This window comes from Suricata suricatta, chromosome 13 (assembly GCF_006229205.1).
Source record: "Suricata suricatta isolate VVHF042 chromosome 13, meerkat_22Aug2017_6uvM2_HiC, whole genome shotgun sequence".
NCBI lineage: Eukaryota > Metazoa > Chordata > Mammalia > Carnivora > Herpestidae > Suricata > Suricata suricatta.
In genome coordinates, this window is record NC_043712.1 from 89,231,087 (window position 1) to 89,251,763 (window position 20,677).

Consider the following 20,677-nt stretch of genomic DNA (forward strand, 5'->3'; position numbering starts at 1 on the left):
CGAGAAAGGAGACCACCTTCGCCACCTGTGTCATGGGGCCGAAACGATGCTGCACATGGATCATGTGTGCAAAGGGCCAACACGAGAAAGCTCTGCAGCATCTGAACTCAAGCAGATGTGCCTGCATTCTAGAATGTGACTGTGAGCCGCCTACAACTTAGCACGTCCTTGAAAAATTGCTGCGGCTTGCTTCTCCATCACACCACGAAACCCCAGCTAATACTCCGAATTCACGTGATACCGCACAAAACCTGACTGGAGCCTGATTTAACAAAAACAACAAACAAGGCCATAAATGCCTTCCAGGAACAGTGGAAAATTTGGAGTACCAACTTAATCCTAAATGACTTTAGGGACTACAGTTCATGCAGGTGACATGATAACAGTAATAGAAGTAAGAAAGAGATTAGCCCTCAGGGCATCTGGGTGGCTCAGTTAAGTGACAGACTTGGTTTCGACTCAGGTCAGGATCTCAAGGTTCCTGCCCTTGAGCCTGCACTGTGGACAGCGAAGAGCTGGCTCGGGATTCCCTCTCACTCCCTCTCTGTCTCTCCCCAATTCACGCTTTCTTTCAAAATAAATAAATAAACTTTACGAAAGAGGGTGCCTGGGGGGCTCAGTCAGTTGAGCGTCCGGCTTCGGCTCAGGTCATGATCTCGTGGTTCGTGGATTCGAGCCCCGCGTCGGGCTCTGTGCTGAGCGCTAGCTCAGAGCCTGGAGCCTGTTTCAGATTCTGTACCCCCTTCTATGTGACCCTCCCCTGCTCACGATGTCTCTCCCTGTCTCTCAAAAATAAATAAAAAACATTAAAAAAAAAAGAAAGAAAGAAAGAGATTAGCCCTATTTTTAGGTAGTTATGATATAAACTGAAGTTTTCACAAGGGAAGTGGTAGGATATCTACAACTTCCAAATCGTGGAGTTAAAAACAGACAGATGTCAATTCACTTCTTGGCAAAACGTTAACTACAGAACCAAGTAGATACATGGACAGACATGGTCCAGTACAATTTTTTACATACTTAACATTTTTCTTAACACGAAACTAATGAGGTTAGTGGCCTGCCAGCAGATCGAGCTGCTTCCCCAATAGCCCCACAAACAGCACGCTGTCTATCCTCGGCACGGGACCGCGGCCAGGACGCACGCGTGCTCTGGGGTCCCAGGAGCCTCCCCGCCGCTCCCCACAACTGCCCGGACCTTGTACTGAGCCACGCTTCCCTTGTCTCCACTCACAAAAGCTCCTGGTGGGCAAACCTGAGGAGCCCACCCTAACGCAAGCACAGCCGCCTCCGGGCCGCCTCCCGGACCGCAGCCCTCCCTTCCCCCGTGAGGACACGGGGAGGGCACTGCGGCCAACAGCAGGAGAAAGCTTCTCTCCTTCAAGGACAGAAAAAGCAAGGAAAACAAGTAATTTCAAACAAGAGGAGGAAAAGGACTTTTAGACAGAAGGTGAAAACACCGGGCCCAAGAAAAATTAGCACAGTGAAGAGCAGGGTCCAGGCAGCAAGGAGCCGGTTTCTCCCAAGTTCACTCCAAGTTAAAACAAAAAAAGCAATTTGAACCTAAGCACCAATGGAGACATTCTGCCAAGGGACGGTAACTCTGACAGGAGGTGCAATTTCGAGGGAGCCGTGCCTCCGGGAAGCGTGGCGAGCAGTCCCCTTCGCTGGGGGAGCCGAGGCACGGGCTGCCCGGCAGACCTCCCAACGACACCGACCCTCCAGCAAAGGGGACTCCGCATCCACGTTAGACTCCAACTCCCCACGTTAGAGAAGCGCTAGCACAGCTTTCCCACGCTCCTGCGGTTGCGACAGGAAAGTGAGACAGATACAAAATACGAAGCATTCATAAACCGGTCAAAGGAAACATTTCTCTGGTGAACTTGGTCGGGTCTCTTCCATCACTCAAAAAACATTAAAGCCTTAATTATAATTTTAGAAAATTACAGAAGTTAAGAAACTTATCAAAATATGCTAAGACATGATCCAAGAAACAGCCAGCCACATTACCTACTGAAAATATTAATATTTGTCAAACAGTATTAAAAACTTGCAGCTAGAAGATTTCCACCGACCTAGGAACATGGTGTGAATTCCTCCAAGAGAATTTTTAAGGACATTCACAAATTCCCCTACAGTTTCAGAGCTGGAAACAAGGTGAGAGAGGCTGTGGGATCCAAGGCAGTGCGGACCCCGAAGGCGGGGGGAGCGTGTGGTCCTAGCCCGGCAGCGGTCTCCGTCTACAGTGACAGAGCATCGGCCACATATTAAAGTCACAGCAAACCCCACAGCTGACGGCCACCCATGCTGGAGAAGAAATGAACCGGTACCTTAAGTGAGGCGAGGGGATGCTCTGGGCCAAGCAAGCTCCAGTGGAAGGAAGCCAGGTCTTCATCGGGTAGAATGTGGTTCCCTGCAACAGAGACATGGCGTGGTGAGCAACGGCGTGTCAGCGACACAGGGCAAGCCCGCGGCACTGCGCGTCATGGTCTGCAGATTACTCTGCGACTCCATTTTAGACTTCGCAAGGACTTCGCTGGACCGCCTCCTTTGACGCATCACGTAAAACTCCCACACAGAAACTGAAAATACTTCATCTTTTACTAGAAAGCCACACACAGCAGGGAGACTTCTGCCGCATGATGTGGACAGGACAGCCCCCACAGCACCCGAGGTGAGCAGGCTGCGCAGGACCTGAGTCACCTGGCTGCGCGGTCCTCGGGTCCGCCTGACGATGCCAGGGTCCCGGATATGGCTTTCGTCTGCTCGGGGGACCCCAGGCTTCCGACCGCACTCTGCCACCGGGCTCCACGGCGGACACAGAGTGCGGTTACAAAACCGCTCCGAGCTACGCCGAGGACTTGTGATACTTGTGACACCTCCTCGGCTCCCTTCCACTGCCACCTGCAAACAGATGACAGGGCACAGACCACACCCCCACCAGGAACGCCACTCGGCGGGGCGCCCTGTCACCAGGGCTATGTCAAAGCTAAGAACTGCATCCGGTTGAGGAAGCACATCTTTGGGGAACACCCGCCCCTCACTGTAGCTCTTGAACACCAGCACCCCAACATCGGTAGTATGTTAGTTCTCTCGGTGCCATTTCAAAGCGGTAGCTCCCTAAATAATTCTGTGATTTTTAGATCATGATTTAGTCCCCTCTATGCAGAGAAGGCAGATTCATGAAGTAGCTGCTAAGGGAAAGCAAGACAAGGTGAGTTCTGCATTGATTAATCTTAATATTCTCAACACCCAAGTCTACATTCCAGGAGTCCTGAACGGCCACCACCTCCAGAGGGGCAGAGGGAGGTCCTGCTGTCCCGCTGAGCTCCCCACTGCTCTCCTGGGCTCACGCCCCGCACAGAGCCTTACTGTGAAGCGTGACGTGTCTCGGGTTTTCGTAAAGCTTCTATTTGAAAAACCATGAAGCCAATTCCAACATCAGTAACAGTCTGTTAAAATCTGGGTCACATACTTAATTGAATATGTTTACCCAACCTCTACAACAAAACAACTCGTACAGTTGTTCTTCCCGTTAGAACAAGGAAGAGGAAGACAGCTTTTCTCATTTGAGAACACTGAAACCTTTACACAAAATCTAAACTGAAACTGTTTACCCAGGTAAGAGTTTTCCTGTAACTGCTGTAAATTTTTGTAACCTGTCTAAATCTTTTATAGAAACTCCAAGCCCTAAATTTATTACTAGATTATTCAAAATGTTACTACTGGTCTTCACTTATTTTATTTTATTTTCTTTTAATGTTTTATTTATTGATACAGAGAGAGACAGAGCATGAGAGGGGGAAGGGCAGAGAGAAGGAGACACAGAACTGAAGCAGGCTCCAGGCTCTGAGCTAGCTGTCAGCACAGAGCCCGACGCGGGGCTCGAACCCACGAACATGAGATCTGACCTGAGCCGAAGTCGGAGGCTTAACCACCTGAGCCACCCAGGCGCCCCTGTTCTTCACTTATTTTAAAATCTCACAGAACAATTTAGCTAGAAGAATACGGAGCTTGTATTATCTCCTCACAAATATATTCAATGTTTTTAAGTATAATAAATAAATATCTTCCCATATCGCAAATTAGCTAAGGGATTCAATATTCAGGAAACATACAATTTTCCAGTATGTTAAAGGTCAATTAATATGCTGAAGTCATTTTGTATAATATTAAATATAAAATTTTTCATAATATCCCCATTGACATGGTCACTTTTAACATCAAAGAAATACTTTTATATTATAATACTTTTGTTATACTATTATATAATACTTTTATATTATCATACTTTTATATTACATTTTCTAAAACCAGCCCACAGAAGGACTGCCATCTCCCACACTCCAGAGAAGACCCCGCACAGCGTGCACGCAGCACCAGTGGGGCCCGAGCGGCCCCTCAACCTGCCACAGGGGCGCTCGGGCCGCGGAGGGCCTGGCTCAGAGCACACCCACCCGCGCCGTGACCAGGATTCTTACGAGACCAGCCTCTAGAGCTGGGTATTCAAGCAGCTGCAGACACGCACACTGTACCAGACCAGGATGGACAGGAAAGAAAGAAAAAAACTGCAAAATGCAAACAAAAGTGACAGAGAATATAACACCTATTGGAAAGTTATTTTTACAGGAACTAATGTATTAAACAAAACAAGGTTTCGTCTTTTCTAGGCACCCAGCACGCGGCACTCCTCCAAGGGAGTTTTTAAAGGTACTTATACATCTACTTGAAACGTGGGTGTTGGAGACAAGGGTAAGATAGTTTACGTCTGTTGTTTTCCTTTCAAAGCAGTGAGTATCCTCAACATGCAGGAGAGCCTGACAACGCTAACGTCACAGTTTTCTTCTGTAACAAACGAAATTTGTGCCAAAGGGTTAAATGTCTAATTTCCACAGTGAGAATGTGCTTAACATTTGTGATTTTAAAATGTCATTTCCCCCCCAAAGTATTAGTGATTTTATTTCCAAAATTAGTTTTCCACCCTGAACAGAACACATTCACAAATACATACGAACAAAAGAGCACATTATCAATCGCACCAAAAAATAATATTGAGTAAGGACTACTACTGAGAAGGGGCACGTCCCTGTTAAGTATAATCCCCAACATCCCAACACTGACATTTTTTAAAAATACCAGTGTGCTCTTAGTGTAGAATCCTATCAAATGAAGCAGTTTTCACTACCGACCTACCTAACAGAGCGGCAAAGATAGGGAAACGGTTTGGGTTCAGGTCCAGCTGCTTGGCAACCTCGTGCATCAGATACTGGCTCGTGGTGAGACTCTTCCCGTTCCGGCTCAGTTTGAGGGCGTGGGCACTGAAATAGTAGGGGATGTTGCACAGGGCGTAATCAGAGTCATAGGCGACCAAGCCGTGGAAGCCGTTTTCTCTGCAGAAACCGATCACTTCCTGATGATGGTCCTCGATGCTCTGCGCCACCTGTGCAGGAGAGAAGAGCACACGGTCAGACCCGCCTGCCGCAGCGGCCACGCAGGCTCCCCCGCGCAGAGCCTGCAAATCTGGATACGGAAGCACCTGAAAGGGCCAAAGAATCAAAAAACCACAATAAAAAGAGCGGCACATGGCATCATGAGAAATCCCTGCGGGAACCATCTCCTGGTCAGTAACTATAATCCCCTCTAGACTGCAAATTAATTTTCAATTTCTTGTCAAATTCAAAGATCACCCTGCTTCAAAATACACAGTGACAACAGATCCCCTTTCCAGTATTCTGAAGGAAAAGAGAGAAAAGAGAAAAAGGGACACAAGAGGAAAATAAAGAAGGGTCAAAGCAAGAGATAGAGAGAAGCCAGCCACCCTAGGGAAACCAAATAATTTCTTCAAAGTAGAAATATGTCAAATAGATAAAATAATCAGAAAGATCTTTTACCCAAAAGCCAAACGTTACCCACCACCCACCAATCCACAAGTTATGATACACCCTAACGCACTCGGCATATGGGGATTGCAGCAAGGGTGACGCTTACCCCAAGCATCACTGCCACGGGGTTACCCTGCACACAGGCCCGGAGCTGGTGCTGCAGCCTCGGCACAGGGCACGCGGGGACCAGGCCTAACCTCACTGCCTGTCGGCTTCTCTCCTTGTTGCGGCTCTCCCCCACGCCCGGCTCACCAGCACGCCAAGGGCAGTGGGCGGTCCCAGGAGAACAGGAAAAGACTCTGCAAATCCCTCTCCCCCAAAAACATACCAAAAGGCATTGAAAACCATCTTCCTAAAATATATAAAGTCAAAGACAATCAATTCTGCTGTTTCCCAACCTCATTCAATCAGCTGAAATCTGGAAGGTTTTTTTGTTTCTACAATAGATAAGGTATTCGAAAAAAGAGAATTTTAGAGACGCCTGGGTAGTAGTTCAGCATCTGACTCTTGATTTCGGCTCAGGCCATGATCTCAGTTTGTGAGTTCAGACCCCATTGTCTGGCTTTGTGCTGACACTGTGGAGCCTGCTTAGGACTCTCACTCTTTCTCTCTGCCCCTCCCGTTCTCGTGCGTGTGCTCTCTCTCAACAAATAATAAACTTTAAAAACTGCTTTAAGATTTTTTTTTAAAAAAGAAAGAAAACAGAATATTAAACTAAATCCAGTGATGCAGCTACCAGTGGAAAATGAACTCCCCAAAGAGCCCCAAAGGTGAAAAGCATAAACGTAAATTTACTTAATGAAATTTCTAGAACTATACTGTCCAATATGTGGCTATACTGAATTAAAATTAAAACTAGATTACCTGCCAACAGTGAGGGCCCAGCGGCCCCCTGCTGGGCAGCACCATACAGCCCCTCCCTTCTCTCATCAAATTTCACAGGACAAGCGGTTACTGTATTTTGTTAGAAACTTAGTTATACTGAAATCTCACTCAGAAGCAAGGCAAACCCTTTAACAATGCATATTTAAAGGAAAAATAACTTGCTGCATTCTCTTGATAAATATTTTGATAAAAATGTTTTACCTCACAAGAAAAATATAAACATAGACAATACATCCCTAGGTCTCAGAAGAATGCGGTTTTGCCCCTTCAGCTAACAACATGGCACCTTCACTAACATGGAAAAGTATAGTTTAAAAAAGTTCTGCAATCAGGCCAGCTCCACGTCTCCCAGCCCAAGCCCCCAGCCCACCCCCACTTCAGGACAGAGAACTTTCTAACAACAGCAAAGTCCTAAAGCATTTCTAACCCACCAGCAACCCCCCGCTGTCACCAGACATCCTTCATCCTAAATCTGCACAATGTGCCCAGGAGCCCCGAAATGAGAGGAGACTGTGAGTGACTGCCCCTTGCCCCCCACCCCTCCGAGGAGGAGGAGAGGCAATGTGGCCGCCTGCTCCAGAGCCGGGCACCCTGGGCAGAGGGCGCGGGATTAAGCACAAGAGCCGCACACCATACACTCAATACTGAGCGTCCTGCGAGGGAGCCATTCCCCTGGGACACTGAGGCAGGGGCAGCGGTCCTCCCTGAGCCCCCCGGGAAGGGCAGCGGGGCCAGGCAGGCCTTCGGGGAAGAGCAGGTGCACCGGTGGGAGGGGCGGGGCAAACTGGGAGGAAGCAGGGGTGGTGGCGGAGAGTGCTGTGCTCTTTGACCCAGTCACCTCACTCTAGGAAAGGGAGCCTAAGAAACAGTGCAGCAGTAACAAGCGTGGGAGGTGTAACCATGGTCCAGGAACAGCCTTCCAGGGGAGAGAGGGAGTGAACATCCAAGAGTCGGGGACACAGGGCACGGGGCTGCCTGCTCAGAACGAAGCCCCAGGGCAGAGCCCCGCAGAGCTGCGTCTGCAGGGAAAGAGCCACCGCCAACAGTTCTGTCAGGATGGTGCAATTATGCTTAATGAAAACTTCGTTAAAAGAAAAAATTAATAGGCGCCTAGGTGGCTCAGTTAGTTAAGTATCTGATGTTGGCTCAGATCATGATCTCGAAGTCCATGGGTTTGAGCCCCGCACTAGGCTCTGTGCTGACAGCTCGGAGCCTGGAGCCTGAAGCCTGCTTCGGATTCTGTGTCTCCTCCTCTCTCTGCCCCTCCCCTGCTCGAATGCGGTCTCTCTCAAAAATAAACATTTTTAAAAAATTTAATGAATAAATAAATAGCAAAGTGGGTGCCTGGGTGGACAGAGACAATTTACATGCCTCTTATTTGTGTAAGGAGTGGATATGTTTGTATTAGTGATGTCCTTGCTCACCCCTAAGCCTGCCAGTAAGTGTGTAAATTTCAACAGTCAAAAGATTGGTCAACTTGGGGCACCCAGGTGGCTCAGTCAATGGAGCATCTGACTCTCGGTTTAGGTCCAGATCATGATCTCATGGTTCATAAGATCAAGCCCTGCATCAGGCTCTGTGCTGTTCTCTCTCTCCCCCTCTCTCTGCTCCTCCCCTGCTCAAGTGGGCGCTGGCTCGCTCGCGCTCTTAAAATAAAAACTTAAAAAAAAAAGCAAAGTGAATGAGCTCTTATTCACTACAACACTAATTTGCAAATGATTAACATACCTTACTTCTCCCTCAAAGTACACCCAGCATTAGACAATGAGCTTGTCCACTAGAACTAACTTCCTAAAACAAAGGACGGAGGAACGACGCCCCTGAGCGTGGACCTCAGCTCTTGAAGCGGGGGCTGACCTGCACTCCGGTCCTGCTCCTGCACCTAGACACCCTGAGTGCCGGCACGCAGGGCAGAACCAGCACACTAGGTCCCAGTTCTGGCTGGACACCCATCTGCCAGGCCAGGAACGGACAATTCACAGGTCTTTACGTTTCCTTCAACTTCCAAAATTCTGGTATTGTCTCCCGCCATTAAAACCCTCCATGCCTTGGGGCTCCTGGGTGGTTCGGTTGGTTAAGCGTCTGACTCAATTTCAGCTCAGGTCATGATCTCACAGTTCGTGAGTTCAAGCCCCACATCGGGCTCTGAGCTGACAGCACAAGGCCTACTTAGAATTCTCTCTCTTCCTCTCTCTCTCTCTCAAAATAAATAAATAAAATAACACTTAAAAAAAAAAAAAAAACACCATGCCTTTATCTGAGGAAAGACAACACGGCCTGAAGACCACAAGATGACAGAGACCCAATCCTGCCGACAGGCGAGGAAGGGGAGCGTTGGTGGAGCGCACCACAAGAGGACACAGACAAGCGCCAGAGGGCTGGGCGGTGGACACACACACACACACACACACACACACACAACTCTGCACACTGTCCAACTCCTACAACTGCACGTCTCACACCGAGAATGCACTTTAATGTACACAAATTGAAACCAGATCAGCCTGGACATCAGGGGCCCAGGACTGACCCCTCCTGGTAACATATATCTCGAGGGTACAGGGGTGCAGGTGACAGCGCTGAGACCACTTCATGTGTGGTGGACGAGCCAGGTGTCCCACTGTCAGCGAACGGGGTTACACCGGGCAAAGGGAGGAGGCTGCACAACCCTGTGGTGCCAGATGAGCCATGGAGACGTCCTATGAACTGGTGTGCAGGTGACAACCCAGACAGGCAGAGAAATCATCAGACATAAGTGAGCGCATGCACAGCTCCCCGCTGCCAACCAAGGGCCGAAAAGCCACACCACAACAGGCACGAGAACACCCGCACCCCCATCTGGTTTCTAAATTCAGTTCGCTAAATGGAACCAGGGCCCTGGAGAAAACCGGGGGATGCTGGGACAGGGAAACCCACGCCAGGCCTGGAGTGGGCACCCGGGTACCAGAAAGGAAGGCGGTGCTCACAAAACAAAAGACACAGGCACACACCTGAAAGACTCCCAATGGCCAAAGCTGGAACAGTGTGGCAAGAAAATAAAGAACGTTATGTTGGCTTTTACCCCAAAGTATAAGACGAATACTGGTCCAAACAAATAATTCCATAAACAAAGGGGAAGAACAATGCCAGCAGTAACGTGAAATCCCTCCCCAACAGCTGAGGCTCACCCGCGTCGTCCCCTCAAACAGGGGCTGCCCTCAAAGACCACTTCCGAAGAAGCAAACCAACAAAGGGAATGAGGTGGCGTCCAGGGCCCGAGGCGGGCAGACTCCAGCACGTTTGGTGTGACAAAAGGGCACTGCACCTCTGGGGCGCCCCCCCCCCCCCCGCAAACACAAGAAAACATCAGGCAGCCCAAACTGGAGGCCAGCATACAAAACACCTGCTCAGGGATCCAGAGTGCCAAGCTCACCAAAGAAGCAGAGGCTGAGAGCTGTCCCAGACCAGCAGGGCCGGGGGAACGAGACAGCTGAAGGCCACAGGGCACCCCAGAGCAGCTGGTGCCCCAGGAGGGAAGAGACGGGAGCGAAGCGCCCCGACGCGAGCTTCTCAGTGCTGCCGACGGTGCTCGCAGCCTGTTACCACGCACGCACGGAAGCAAAGGGAAGGATATTCGGGAACTGTCTGTACCATCTTGGCAACTTTTCTATAAGCCTAAAATTATTCCACAGCAAGAAGTTTATTTTAAAATGAAAAAAGTTAACAGTCTACAAGCCGCCAGCTGGAAGACTATTTTAAGCCACCTCACCAGGTGAACAAAGCATGAACAGGCAGGAACAGCACAGTCGAAGATCCTATTATGTGAAAACACTTCTCTCCGCAGACGGCAGGGCTTCGGGAAGTAGGAGAGGCCGCCACAGGCGAGCCTGGGTCACGGCAACCTGCGACGGCGTGAGCCGGGTCCACCTGCCCAGGGCCCGTGGACAACACCTCAGGACCCACGCCACGGAACCTGCTCAAAGAGGGGGTGCAGGACTGGGTCAGTGCAAGGTCAGCTGGGCACAGAAGGGTCTAAGCTGCATCAAAACAGGACTTGAGAGGCAATTACTTACTTAAAGAAGAAAATTAAATGCCACACAGGCCTGTGGCCGGCTCAGTCCGTTGAGCATACGACTCTTGACTCTCAATCTCAGCTCCGGTTGTGATCCCAGGGTCATGGGATCGAGCCCCATGTTGGGCTCCACACTGACCATGGAACTTCTTTGGGATTCTCTCTCCCTCTAGATTTTATTTTTATTTATTTTTTTTTTTTTTACTTAAATGCCGGAGGTTAAGTTTCAGGGAAGCTGGGTCTGATAGGCACTGGCTGTCCTCTTCGGAGCGCCTACTCTTCAAGCCTGCAAACCCTGTGCTCCCGGGCCCACCTCCCCCCTGACCTGCCCACGGACAGCACCTGCTTCTCTGATTCCAGCTCCAGGTGCAAACTGGGCGCCATACAACAAAACTGGTACACCTAGTTCTTAATTCTAATTTTAGAAGGGAGTAGAAATTATCACATATAATACTAGGATGATTATTTCAACCTATCTCCCGGAAAGCATGAAGCACGCTAACACATCTCCCTCCCCCAGAGCGAGCCAAACTTGGAACTGTGAATGGCCTCAGTGAGGAGTACCCCGGGCTGGCTCCCCGAGACCACCGCCACCTTAACGGCACTAGGTCTTCGCTGACTCACTATGGCTGCCACCAGTGGGCAGGTGTGGGGTGCACCCCGAGCCCCTGCAAGCACAACTCAGGCACCGCCTCCGGCCGCAGGGGCCCCCGCAACCAGATGGGAAGCACCAAGCGCCTGGCCTGCCACCACATCCACCTGCTCCCAGAAACACATGCCATCAGGGTAGCTGGTGACATGTCTGCCGCTGGTCCCAGTGAGGAACATGCGCTGAGCCTCAGGGACTTGACGAGGCTGCACGCCAGCCGCCGAAACGCGGGTGAAAGTCATCTCCCGTGCGTCGTGAAAAAAGGCAGGTCCGTCAGAACTCTCTATTTTCACAAGAAATGGTTACCAATAATTCCCCAAGTTTACTTTGCAGGCATCGCTACCTATTAAGGCTGACGACAGTTGTGTGGACAGTCCCGTCGGACAACGAGCTCGCACAGTCACGTATCCGGAATCTTCAGGGTCAAGGCTCTGGCACAGGAAGGTTAGTCTCTGGCGCCAGGTGGGTGAGCCCCAGGGCCCTAACACTTCCTGCATTTCCTTCTTTATCTGCAACAGTCATACCCTCCCTACCTCCAGGGCAGCTTCGAGGGTTAAAGAGCTACTACATGTAAACAGCTCAGTCAGCCGTCAATAAGCGTTGCTAAAAGTCTGCTCCCATTTGTCTTTAAGAAAGCTGTGTGAGAAAGGACACACACACAGGACCTGGAACACGGAGCTGTCTTAAATAGATCTTCTGATACAAAGAAAAAAATACCATGTGAGGTTTTTGTTTAGAATGTTTTTCCACCAGCTTGGGGAAGAATTCGACACACCGTCCTGCCACCTATGAGGATTACAGGATGTCAGTCAACCTCAACATAAGAGCATAGGAGTCGACCTAAACTCTCATTTAAAAAAAAAAACAAACAAAAAAAAAAAACCCGGGATCTGAACTCTAGTCACCAGGTCCTGGGTGGGTGAGAGTCCAGCACAGAACAAGGACATAAAAGTCAACTCTAATTTGGTGAAAGCTTTTTTATCGTTGTTGTTGACTTTAAAAGGGCAATTTAAAGTTATAACATACATTACAGAGTTCTCTAAAACTCTCTCTCCCCGCTCAGGAAATCTGGAATCAGAGCTGAACAGCTTCTTATCTTACACATCTCTTCCGTATTCTATAAGAATTCGCTGCAATGGTCTTAAGAGCCAGGAAAAATAATTCCTTTTAAAATAAGGGAGTGGCACGTGAAAAGATTGTCGACTTCATTAATCATAAAGGAAATGCAAATCAAAACCACACAACACCCATCAGGATGCCTACTATCAAAAAAAGAAAACAACCTAACAGAGCAGGCGTGGGTGAGGGTGTGGGGACAGGGGAGCCTCCCGTATTGGGCGTACAATGGCGCGGTTCCTCAAAAACCTGCACACAGAACCACCCTCTGACCCGGGAAGTCCCCTCCCAGGCACACTCCCGAAGAACTGAAAGCAGAAACTCAAACAGATATTTGTACACACATTTTCATGGCAATATTATTCACAATAGCCAAAAGGTGGAAGCAACCTAAGAGTCCATCGATAGACAAATGGATAACGTGGTGTGTACAGACAAAGGAGTGTTCATCAGCCTTTTTAAAAAGGAGTAAAATCCCGACACCTGCTAGGACATGGACGAGCCCTGAGTCCACTATGCTCAGGGAAATAAACTGGTCACAGAAAGACAAACACTGTGCGACTCCAGCAGCAGTGAAATTCAGACAGAGTGCAGGTGGGGGCGCCAGGGGCTGGGAGAGGCAGGGGGCGGGGGTTAGTTTTGGTGGGGTCAGCGTGCAGTCTGGGAGAATAAGAAAGTTCTGGAGACGGGTGATGAGGACAGTTGCACAACGGTGTGATGTGCTCAGTGCCGCCGCCCTGTACACTTAACAATGGTTAAAATGATAAAAAAAAGTATAGTTTATAATTAAAAAATAAAATTAAAAACATATAATAATAAAAGGAAGGTTGTGCCCCATTTCCCCATCCTCTCAGACAGCCTAGGCGCTTACTCCAAAAGGTAACTTCCTACTTGTCAAAAGATACAGGATTTACTTCTTTAGATGGTAAGGTCAGTGCACACCTTCAGCACGGACTGCGGCTGCGCGCCACATGACAGGCTGAGATTTTTTTGTGATCTCTTTAATAGACTGCCTTGATGCCACTGCTTAGCCAATGATAAAACTGTTTTCTTTCTCCAGTAAAAAAATAAATAAGAAAGTGGATGTCATAATAAATATGCAAGTTAAACTTTATTAACTTTAAATCTGGGGGCACCTGGGTGGGTCTGTCAGTTAAACGTCCGACTTCCGCTCAGGTCATGATCTCATGGTAGAGTGTTCGAGCCCCGCGTCAGGCTGTGTGCTGACAGCTCAGAGGCTGCAGCCTCCTTCAGACTCTGTGTCTCCCTTGCTCTCTGCCCCTCCCCGACTCGTGCTGTCTCTGTCTCTCATGAATAAACTTAAGAAAAAAAATTTTAATAATTAAAAAAATTAAAAACAAACACCAGCATTATTTGTCCTCCGGGTTTAGCTGGTCTACTATGCTAATCTCCCCATGCTTCAACTAACTCCTAGCGATCCCGTCCTTGTTAAAGATCTAAAATACAATCCATGAAAATTTTTACTTTAACTTTTTTTTTTAATGTTTATTTATTTTTAAGAGACAGAGTGAGTGCAAGCAGAGAAGGGGCAGAGACACTTAACCAACTGAGCTACCCACGTGCCCCTACAATACATGAAAATTTAAGTTTCAGAATTTATGAAGGTGAAACTCAGACTGATTTAACTTATTTCAAGACGGTGACGTTAACCCTAACCCTGTCATCAGTGGACTGAGTCCCTTGGAGGATTCCGTTCCTTCCTGTGTAGTCACTCCTCCATGCCTGGCCAGTAACAGGCACTCACTATTTGCCAAAGGGAAAAAGAATCATCCCTGGGAAGCAGTCAGAAAAGAGAGTATCAGAAATTTAAGGTAAGAAAATAACTCTTACATAATGGCCACTGATCCAGGTGTTAGAAGAAAATAACGAAATCTGTCTGCCTGCTTAAACAGCACAAGGCAAACGGGGGACTGGGAAGCTCGGCACCCCCCCCAAGCCACGCAGGGGGAGTGCTGGCAGCGGGGGTGCGCACAGGTAGCCACGACAGGTGGGACACAGGGAGCACAGCACTGGATGCGGCACGTGTCCCTGGTCCACCCGGGGGAACACGGGCGGCTCCGTGAAGGAAGGTGGCGCCTGGACGAGCTTTAAAGCAGGAGGAAAACCGCGCCCGGCGGAAGTGGGTGGCAGCAGGAGCCCCCGGGGGAGCGGGGACCCGCCGCTTCTGGGAAGCGGTGACAGGCTGGCTGGAGCACTGCCGAGGCCCAGGCCCGGCGACCAGGAGCCGCGCAGGAAGGCGGGAGGGGCTCATGTCACAGGAGGGTCTGAGCCTCGATCCAGAGTCTGGATTAAGGGCTGGAACAAGCCGTTGGCAGGAAGGACTGACTGGAGGCTCCCACAGGCTGCACCGACGCGTGTGCAGGATGAGCTCCACCAGCGAGGGGACAGGTATGGGGGGCTGGTCACGATGTGGATGCGACTCTGACGACTGTCCAGACACGGGTGAATGAAATGGTATCTGCCCTCAGTGTCAGTCTTGCACTGTACTTTCCGCTCTATTTTATTATTCTATATCATTTTTTCTAAACACTGGTACACACCCAATAATTCGGTTTCACAACCACCAATGGGTTTGCACAAGTACCTGTTAGGCCTAGTGGTTCCACTTGGTGAGTTCACACGGTGGCGGTACTGGAGTGAGGAGGAGGAGGGTACACGGGAGACAGCCAGGCTGGCAGAGGGACAGGCAGGCTGGGGCTTGAAATGCCAACGGGGGGGGGGCTCTAGGCAGGAAGCGTAACCTCGAAGTGGACGGCCACAAGACTCAGACCAGCTAGGGCTACGAGCAGAACTAGACCAAGTGCACAAAGGGTGGAGCGGAAACACAGTCAAGACCAGCTGAGAAGGAGTCGGGCTGCAAAAGGGAGACAGCATTTGAAATCAGCAGTGACACTGCCCACTAAGTACAGGGTCCCGCTCTGGGGTGACTGAAGCACAAACACAATGGCCACTTAATGTAAAGGACAGGAGATGGGGGCTGCATGGTCCGCTGTGTGCTGAACGGGCCTCTGCTGACTCGGTCTCCAGCACGTAACACCAGCTGCCCGTCCTGGCCGGGCCGTGCGGCCGTGGGGCTGGGCAGGTGCGGTGTGGGCACGGGGACAGCAGCGCCCTCACAGGAGGGATGCTCAGATTAGGAGAAGGAAGAGCGTGTAATGGAGAACCAGGCAATTATCTTATTTCAGTAGCCCCAGGAAACAGGAGCACTTTGATAATTGAAAAGCATTCCACAAGGCAGAGGAGGGGAAAGGTTGCCTTTGGTCAATCTAACTTTAAGAAAACGGAAGAGAGATTTAGACAAGGTGATGAGTGTTCTAGAAATCAGTGCTTGAAGGGGCCCCTGGGTGGCTCAGTCGGCTGAGCCTCCGACTTCGGCTCAGGTCAGATCTCACATTCGTGGGTTCGAGCCCCGAGTTGGGCTCTGTGCTGACAGCTAGCTCAGAGCCTGGAGCCCGTTTCCGGTTCTGTGTCTCTTTCTCTCTCTGCCCCTCCCCCTCTCATGCTCTGTCTTTTCATTTAAAAAAAAAAAAGAAATCAGTGCTTGAAATCACAAACCGGGGGCTCGAGCTGAATCCAGTCCACAGCCTATTTTGCTTGGCTTAAATAGTATTTTTTAAATGGGATAATTGCAAATAAAAATCTAGATTTCTGGCTTTCCTGAAAAATGTGAAGTCTGGCAATACTGGCTCAACAGTCCTTTAAGGATTTTAAAACGTGCACACTCTTGGATCTACCAAGTTTGTACGTGCACCACTGCAGCAGTTGGAGAAATTACAGAACACCATGCAGGCATTAAAAAGACTTAGAGGGGAACCCGGGTGGCTCAGTTGGTTAAGCGTTCAACTTTAGCTCAGGTCATGATCTCGCAGTTCATGAGTTCAAGCTCTACATCAGGCTCTGTGCTGACAGCTCAGAGCCTGGAGCCTGCTTCAGATTTTGTGTCTCCCTCTCTCTCTGACCCTCCCCCCCCCCCACACACTCTCTCTTTCTCTCTCTCTTTCAAAAACAAACATTAAAAAACATTTTTAAAGACTGAAGAATCATATAGACATGGAAAGATTTTTTACATCCTTATAAAAAAGCAACTTGCTGAATAATGTATTTTGTGATCACATTAATCTTAAGAAATTAAAACTATTGATAGTATATTATTGTGCAAAGCATAATATAAAACATACATAAGCAGCTGCTATGGAAAACGGCATGGCACTCTCTCAACAAGTTAAACACAGAATTACCATATGATCGACCAATTCCACATCTGGGCATATCTCCAAAAGAAATGAAAGCAGGGACTCAGGCAGACATTTGCCCACCCAAGTTCACGGCAGTATTCCTCCTAATGCACAGCAGACAAAGAAGCCCCTGAAGACAGACCAAACGGATGGCCCAAGGAACAGCATGCAGCCTTTAAAAAGGAGAGTAACTGAGACAACATTACAACAGCGATGGACCTTGAAGACCTGGGGCTGAGACAGCCAGCCTAAAACCCATGCCCTGGAAGAAAATCCAGATCGTAGTAAAGTAAGGATTTTTAAACGATGACTGGTTTTACCTGTAATGTGGTCAGTTTTGAATCTAAGTATTCCCTGGCCAATTTGAGGTCTTTGAGAACAAGGTGTACGCATGGCTTCTAGGTCTCTGGGCAGAAACCCTGCCACTCCCATCGCTGGAAACCACAGCCGAGAGCCGGTGCTATCGGATCTGACCCGGGAGTGAACTGCAGGCAGGCACACCCCCGAGGCATTCCTACACAAAGAAACTGAACTTTGCCTTCAGCTCCACACTTCCCTCTTGAGATGGTTACTGGTTACTTGTCCCCAGATGTCGCCTACTCAGCAATCCTGTCTCTTCCCATACAATATGGGTAACAAAACCCTGAGCGGGCCCAATGAGACGGGGCCGTGAAAGGGCCCAGCAAGGGCAGGCACCCGACAAGCCGGTCCCTGTCCCATCAGGTACACCAGGATAGGGATCCTCATCCCCAAAACCTCAAGCCACAGCCGAATCTCACAGACTTCCACTGATGTAAAACAGGAGCGCGGCTTTCTTAGGTCAGCTCTGAGTAAACAAGCCGGAGCCCCGGCTCAGGGTAAGGGCTGAAGGTCTTCTTATAAACGCACACGCCGACTCCAGTCTTGTGGCAGGAAAACTTACGGGATTTAATGCCACCAAGATTTTTAAATAAGTCCGTCTCTCACTGAAGTTTCAAAGGCTGTGATGACTCAAAGCACGTAAGCCCAAACTCTCCCAGTACCTAGCAGAAGCCAAGTTCGGGCCAGGCAGATCAGTGACCTGAACAAAATTAGCCAATATGTACGCCAACTTCTAGCAGTTAAAAAAATATAATTATTACTATACAAAAAAATTACAACTTATTACTGTATCAAAGACATAGTCTTCTAAGTCAAAAAAGATTTCTCTAAGCAAAGCTGACAGGAAACTAGGCCTTTCTGCCAGTTTACAGAAGCCTAGAGGAGGCCAACAAGATGGCAGATTTTTATAAGACATGCGCCTCATGTGCCCAACATTACACATAGTGAGAGTTCATGTCAATTCCTTTGTTGATTCCTTTGTCAAGTTTATATAATTTATATAGAAAAAAGTAGTGGTCACCATACAGTAAGATGAACTTCGATGCACTTCTGATGTGTAACTGTATGATTTTAAAATATGTTACTGCCACTACCATCAGGAAACAGAATAGTTCCATCACCCCAAAAAGCTCCTGCCGTCCCTTTGTGTTCCCGCCCGACCCTGACCCTGACCCCGACCCCGCCCCCGCCCCTCTGGCAACCACTAATCCGGTCCCCATCCACGCAGCCTCATCTGCAGGAGACTACCCCAGAAAGACAACCACACCTTTTGAGGCTGCTTCTTTCACTCAGCAGAAATCGTTCGACACTCAACCCAGTAGCTGTCTGGATCTGTATCAGCGCGTCGTGTCCCCCCACCCCGCGCTCACTGGTGAGGACAGCAGGGGATGGAAGGACCAGTCTGCGTCACGAGGCTCCCACTAGAGGATTCTTTCGGGTGTTTCCAGTGCTGCCTACTATGAATAAACCTGCCTCGAACACTGACGTGGCGTTTCTGCATGAACAAAAGTTTCTTTAGGTAATTACCCAGGAGCGAGAGTGCAGGGCCACAGGGTGGACGTACATTCAACATTAACCGCGGGGTTGCTGTGCAGGGCGGTGGGACTGCCTGCATTTCCACCAGCCACGTGGACGGCTTCCAGAGACTTAGCACTCTTGCCAGCACTTAGTAGTGTTGGTACTGCTTGTTTTAGCTGTTCTAACAGGTACCTGGCGATATATTATCATGCATTTAAATTACTTAACCATTTGAATGGGTATCTTTTAAAAATAGTACACACCGCTCCATTCTCTTAGAGAATGCTCAGGGGCTCCTCAAGTACGTAAAATTGTTTTCCTTCTAAAGTAGCCCCAGAATTATGTCCGGTTTTTACGGCTTTTTTTTTATCTTCTCCTTTAGGAAGTGTCACTTCTAGGCTATTAATGGTGCTCTGGCGGGCTCTGCACTACACCCTTTTCTCACGCTGAGTTTAGAAACAGATAACCAAGCTTAAGAGAACCACGTCTGAAAAGAAGAGGATAGTCTATAAGGAGAAGATTTGATTCTCCGGTGAGGAAAGAGAAAGTTTTTGTTTCTTCTTTTAGGGTCACTGTACCAAAACTTCCTGATCTCTTGTTTGGCTGCTGAGAAATTTCTGGTAGCTAAATTTCTTAGACGTTTTCCAAAACGGTGAGGCTGCCAGGTCAAGTGGCCTCTGGGCAGTTGAGTTATTACCGTACTAACCTGAGCAACGAACACCATACTATACTCCTGGATCGGGAGTCAAAAGCTTAACTGAAACAGAAAAATCATCTTGGGTCTGGAAACCTAAGTGGAAGAAATAACCTTAAATTTCACTTTCCAAACACTCACAATGGTTAAACTTCTGATCACCTAGGAGGCAAGCCACATATTCACAGGGACGCAAAGATAAACTTCTTTACGGTTAAATCAAGAATTCAGCAGCTCTCTCAAAAATAAGTCTGCGTACACACTGAATTCAATCCTTCGTAATATTTGAAAGTCGTCTGACCAGAAAGCTCATCCTGCCTTCTCAGTGCGAGTTTCCGATCCCAATACTCCTCCGACTTCTTCAGGAGGTGGATCTCGGCGGGGAGTCCAGGCTGCCTTACTTCCCAGAGCCCCGGCTCCAGGGCAGAAAATGCCAGCAGCCCCAGGCTCTCACCCAAGCTCCCAGGGGACGCTGGCTGCGTCTCTGCCAGGCCCACACACCAATCCCCGCTCTGGCAGCCGCCTCGACCCGCAGACTCACAAACCCTGTCACCAATTGCAACAAGATTGGGGTGGGACTTCCGCTATCACTTTAGGCTTCCCCACCACCATCTCAGCTCTGGCAGTCAGGAAGAGTGAATTTCAGAAACTTTGGGCTCAAGCGGTGGCAAGCAGAAAGAAAGGCAAGACAAACAAGTTGGAAGACAGACACGGTGGCAAGAGCCAGAACACCAAAAGAGCCCCCCAAATTTTTAACAAAAAGCAATGGGAGAGGAGCAATCCAAACCGAAGCCGAGGGCCACTGATTTGCATGTTATCTATCTCTGCAGCGGCTGCTGGGTCCCGAAGCTGCCCTTGGCCCGGGTGCAGCGTGGAGCCCTCTGCCAAAGGGACAGCACAAGCTCTGATTACCTGGGTGCACGGCCCAAAGCGGCCGAGGCCCCCAGGGCAGAGACACCATCCCGGAAATCGGGTCCACATTCCCCCTCGTCCGGACTGTGCGGCGGCGCCTTTCGCAGCAGACGCACCAAACCCAAGGCTTTCAGGGCCAGAACTGACGAGATTCCGTCATGTTACATCTCACAATTCTTTGAAGTCTGGCGCACACAAAAATCGGGCCATTTCTCGCAAAAGTGTCGTCTCGGAGGGACTCAAGGCGCGCGTCCTCTCTCGAGAGCGGGGCACTCGGCAGGCCGCGGGCAGGCGCGGTGACAGCAGCAGGCGGCCTGCACGACCCCCGCCGGGACCCCCTCGCGTGGCCGCGCA

General features: G+C 49.4%; 1 protein-coding gene across 2 annotated transcripts in view; it reads right to left on the bottom strand.

The window, feature by feature from the left end:
- FAM120A (family with sequence similarity 120A) overlaps positions 1-20,609 on the bottom strand; it is an 84,940-nt gene extending 64,331 nt beyond the window's left edge. Inside the window, exons 1-3 of one of the 2 annotated variants that reach the window (XM_029921087.1) lie at positions 20,324-20,609; positions 5,194-5,440; positions 2,331-2,413 (exon numbers count right to left, since the gene is read on the bottom strand). In XM_029921087.1, coding sequence (XP_029776947.1) covers positions 2,331-2,413; positions 5,194-5,440; positions 20,324-20,392 — 399 coding nt within the window. In that variant the 5' untranslated portion in view covers positions 20,393-20,609. The remainder of the gene's footprint in view (positions 1-2,330; positions 2,414-5,193; positions 5,441-20,323) is intronic. The other variant, XM_029921086.1, reaches the window with a different exon arrangement.
- Positions 20,610-20,677: the final 68 nt, after the last annotated feature.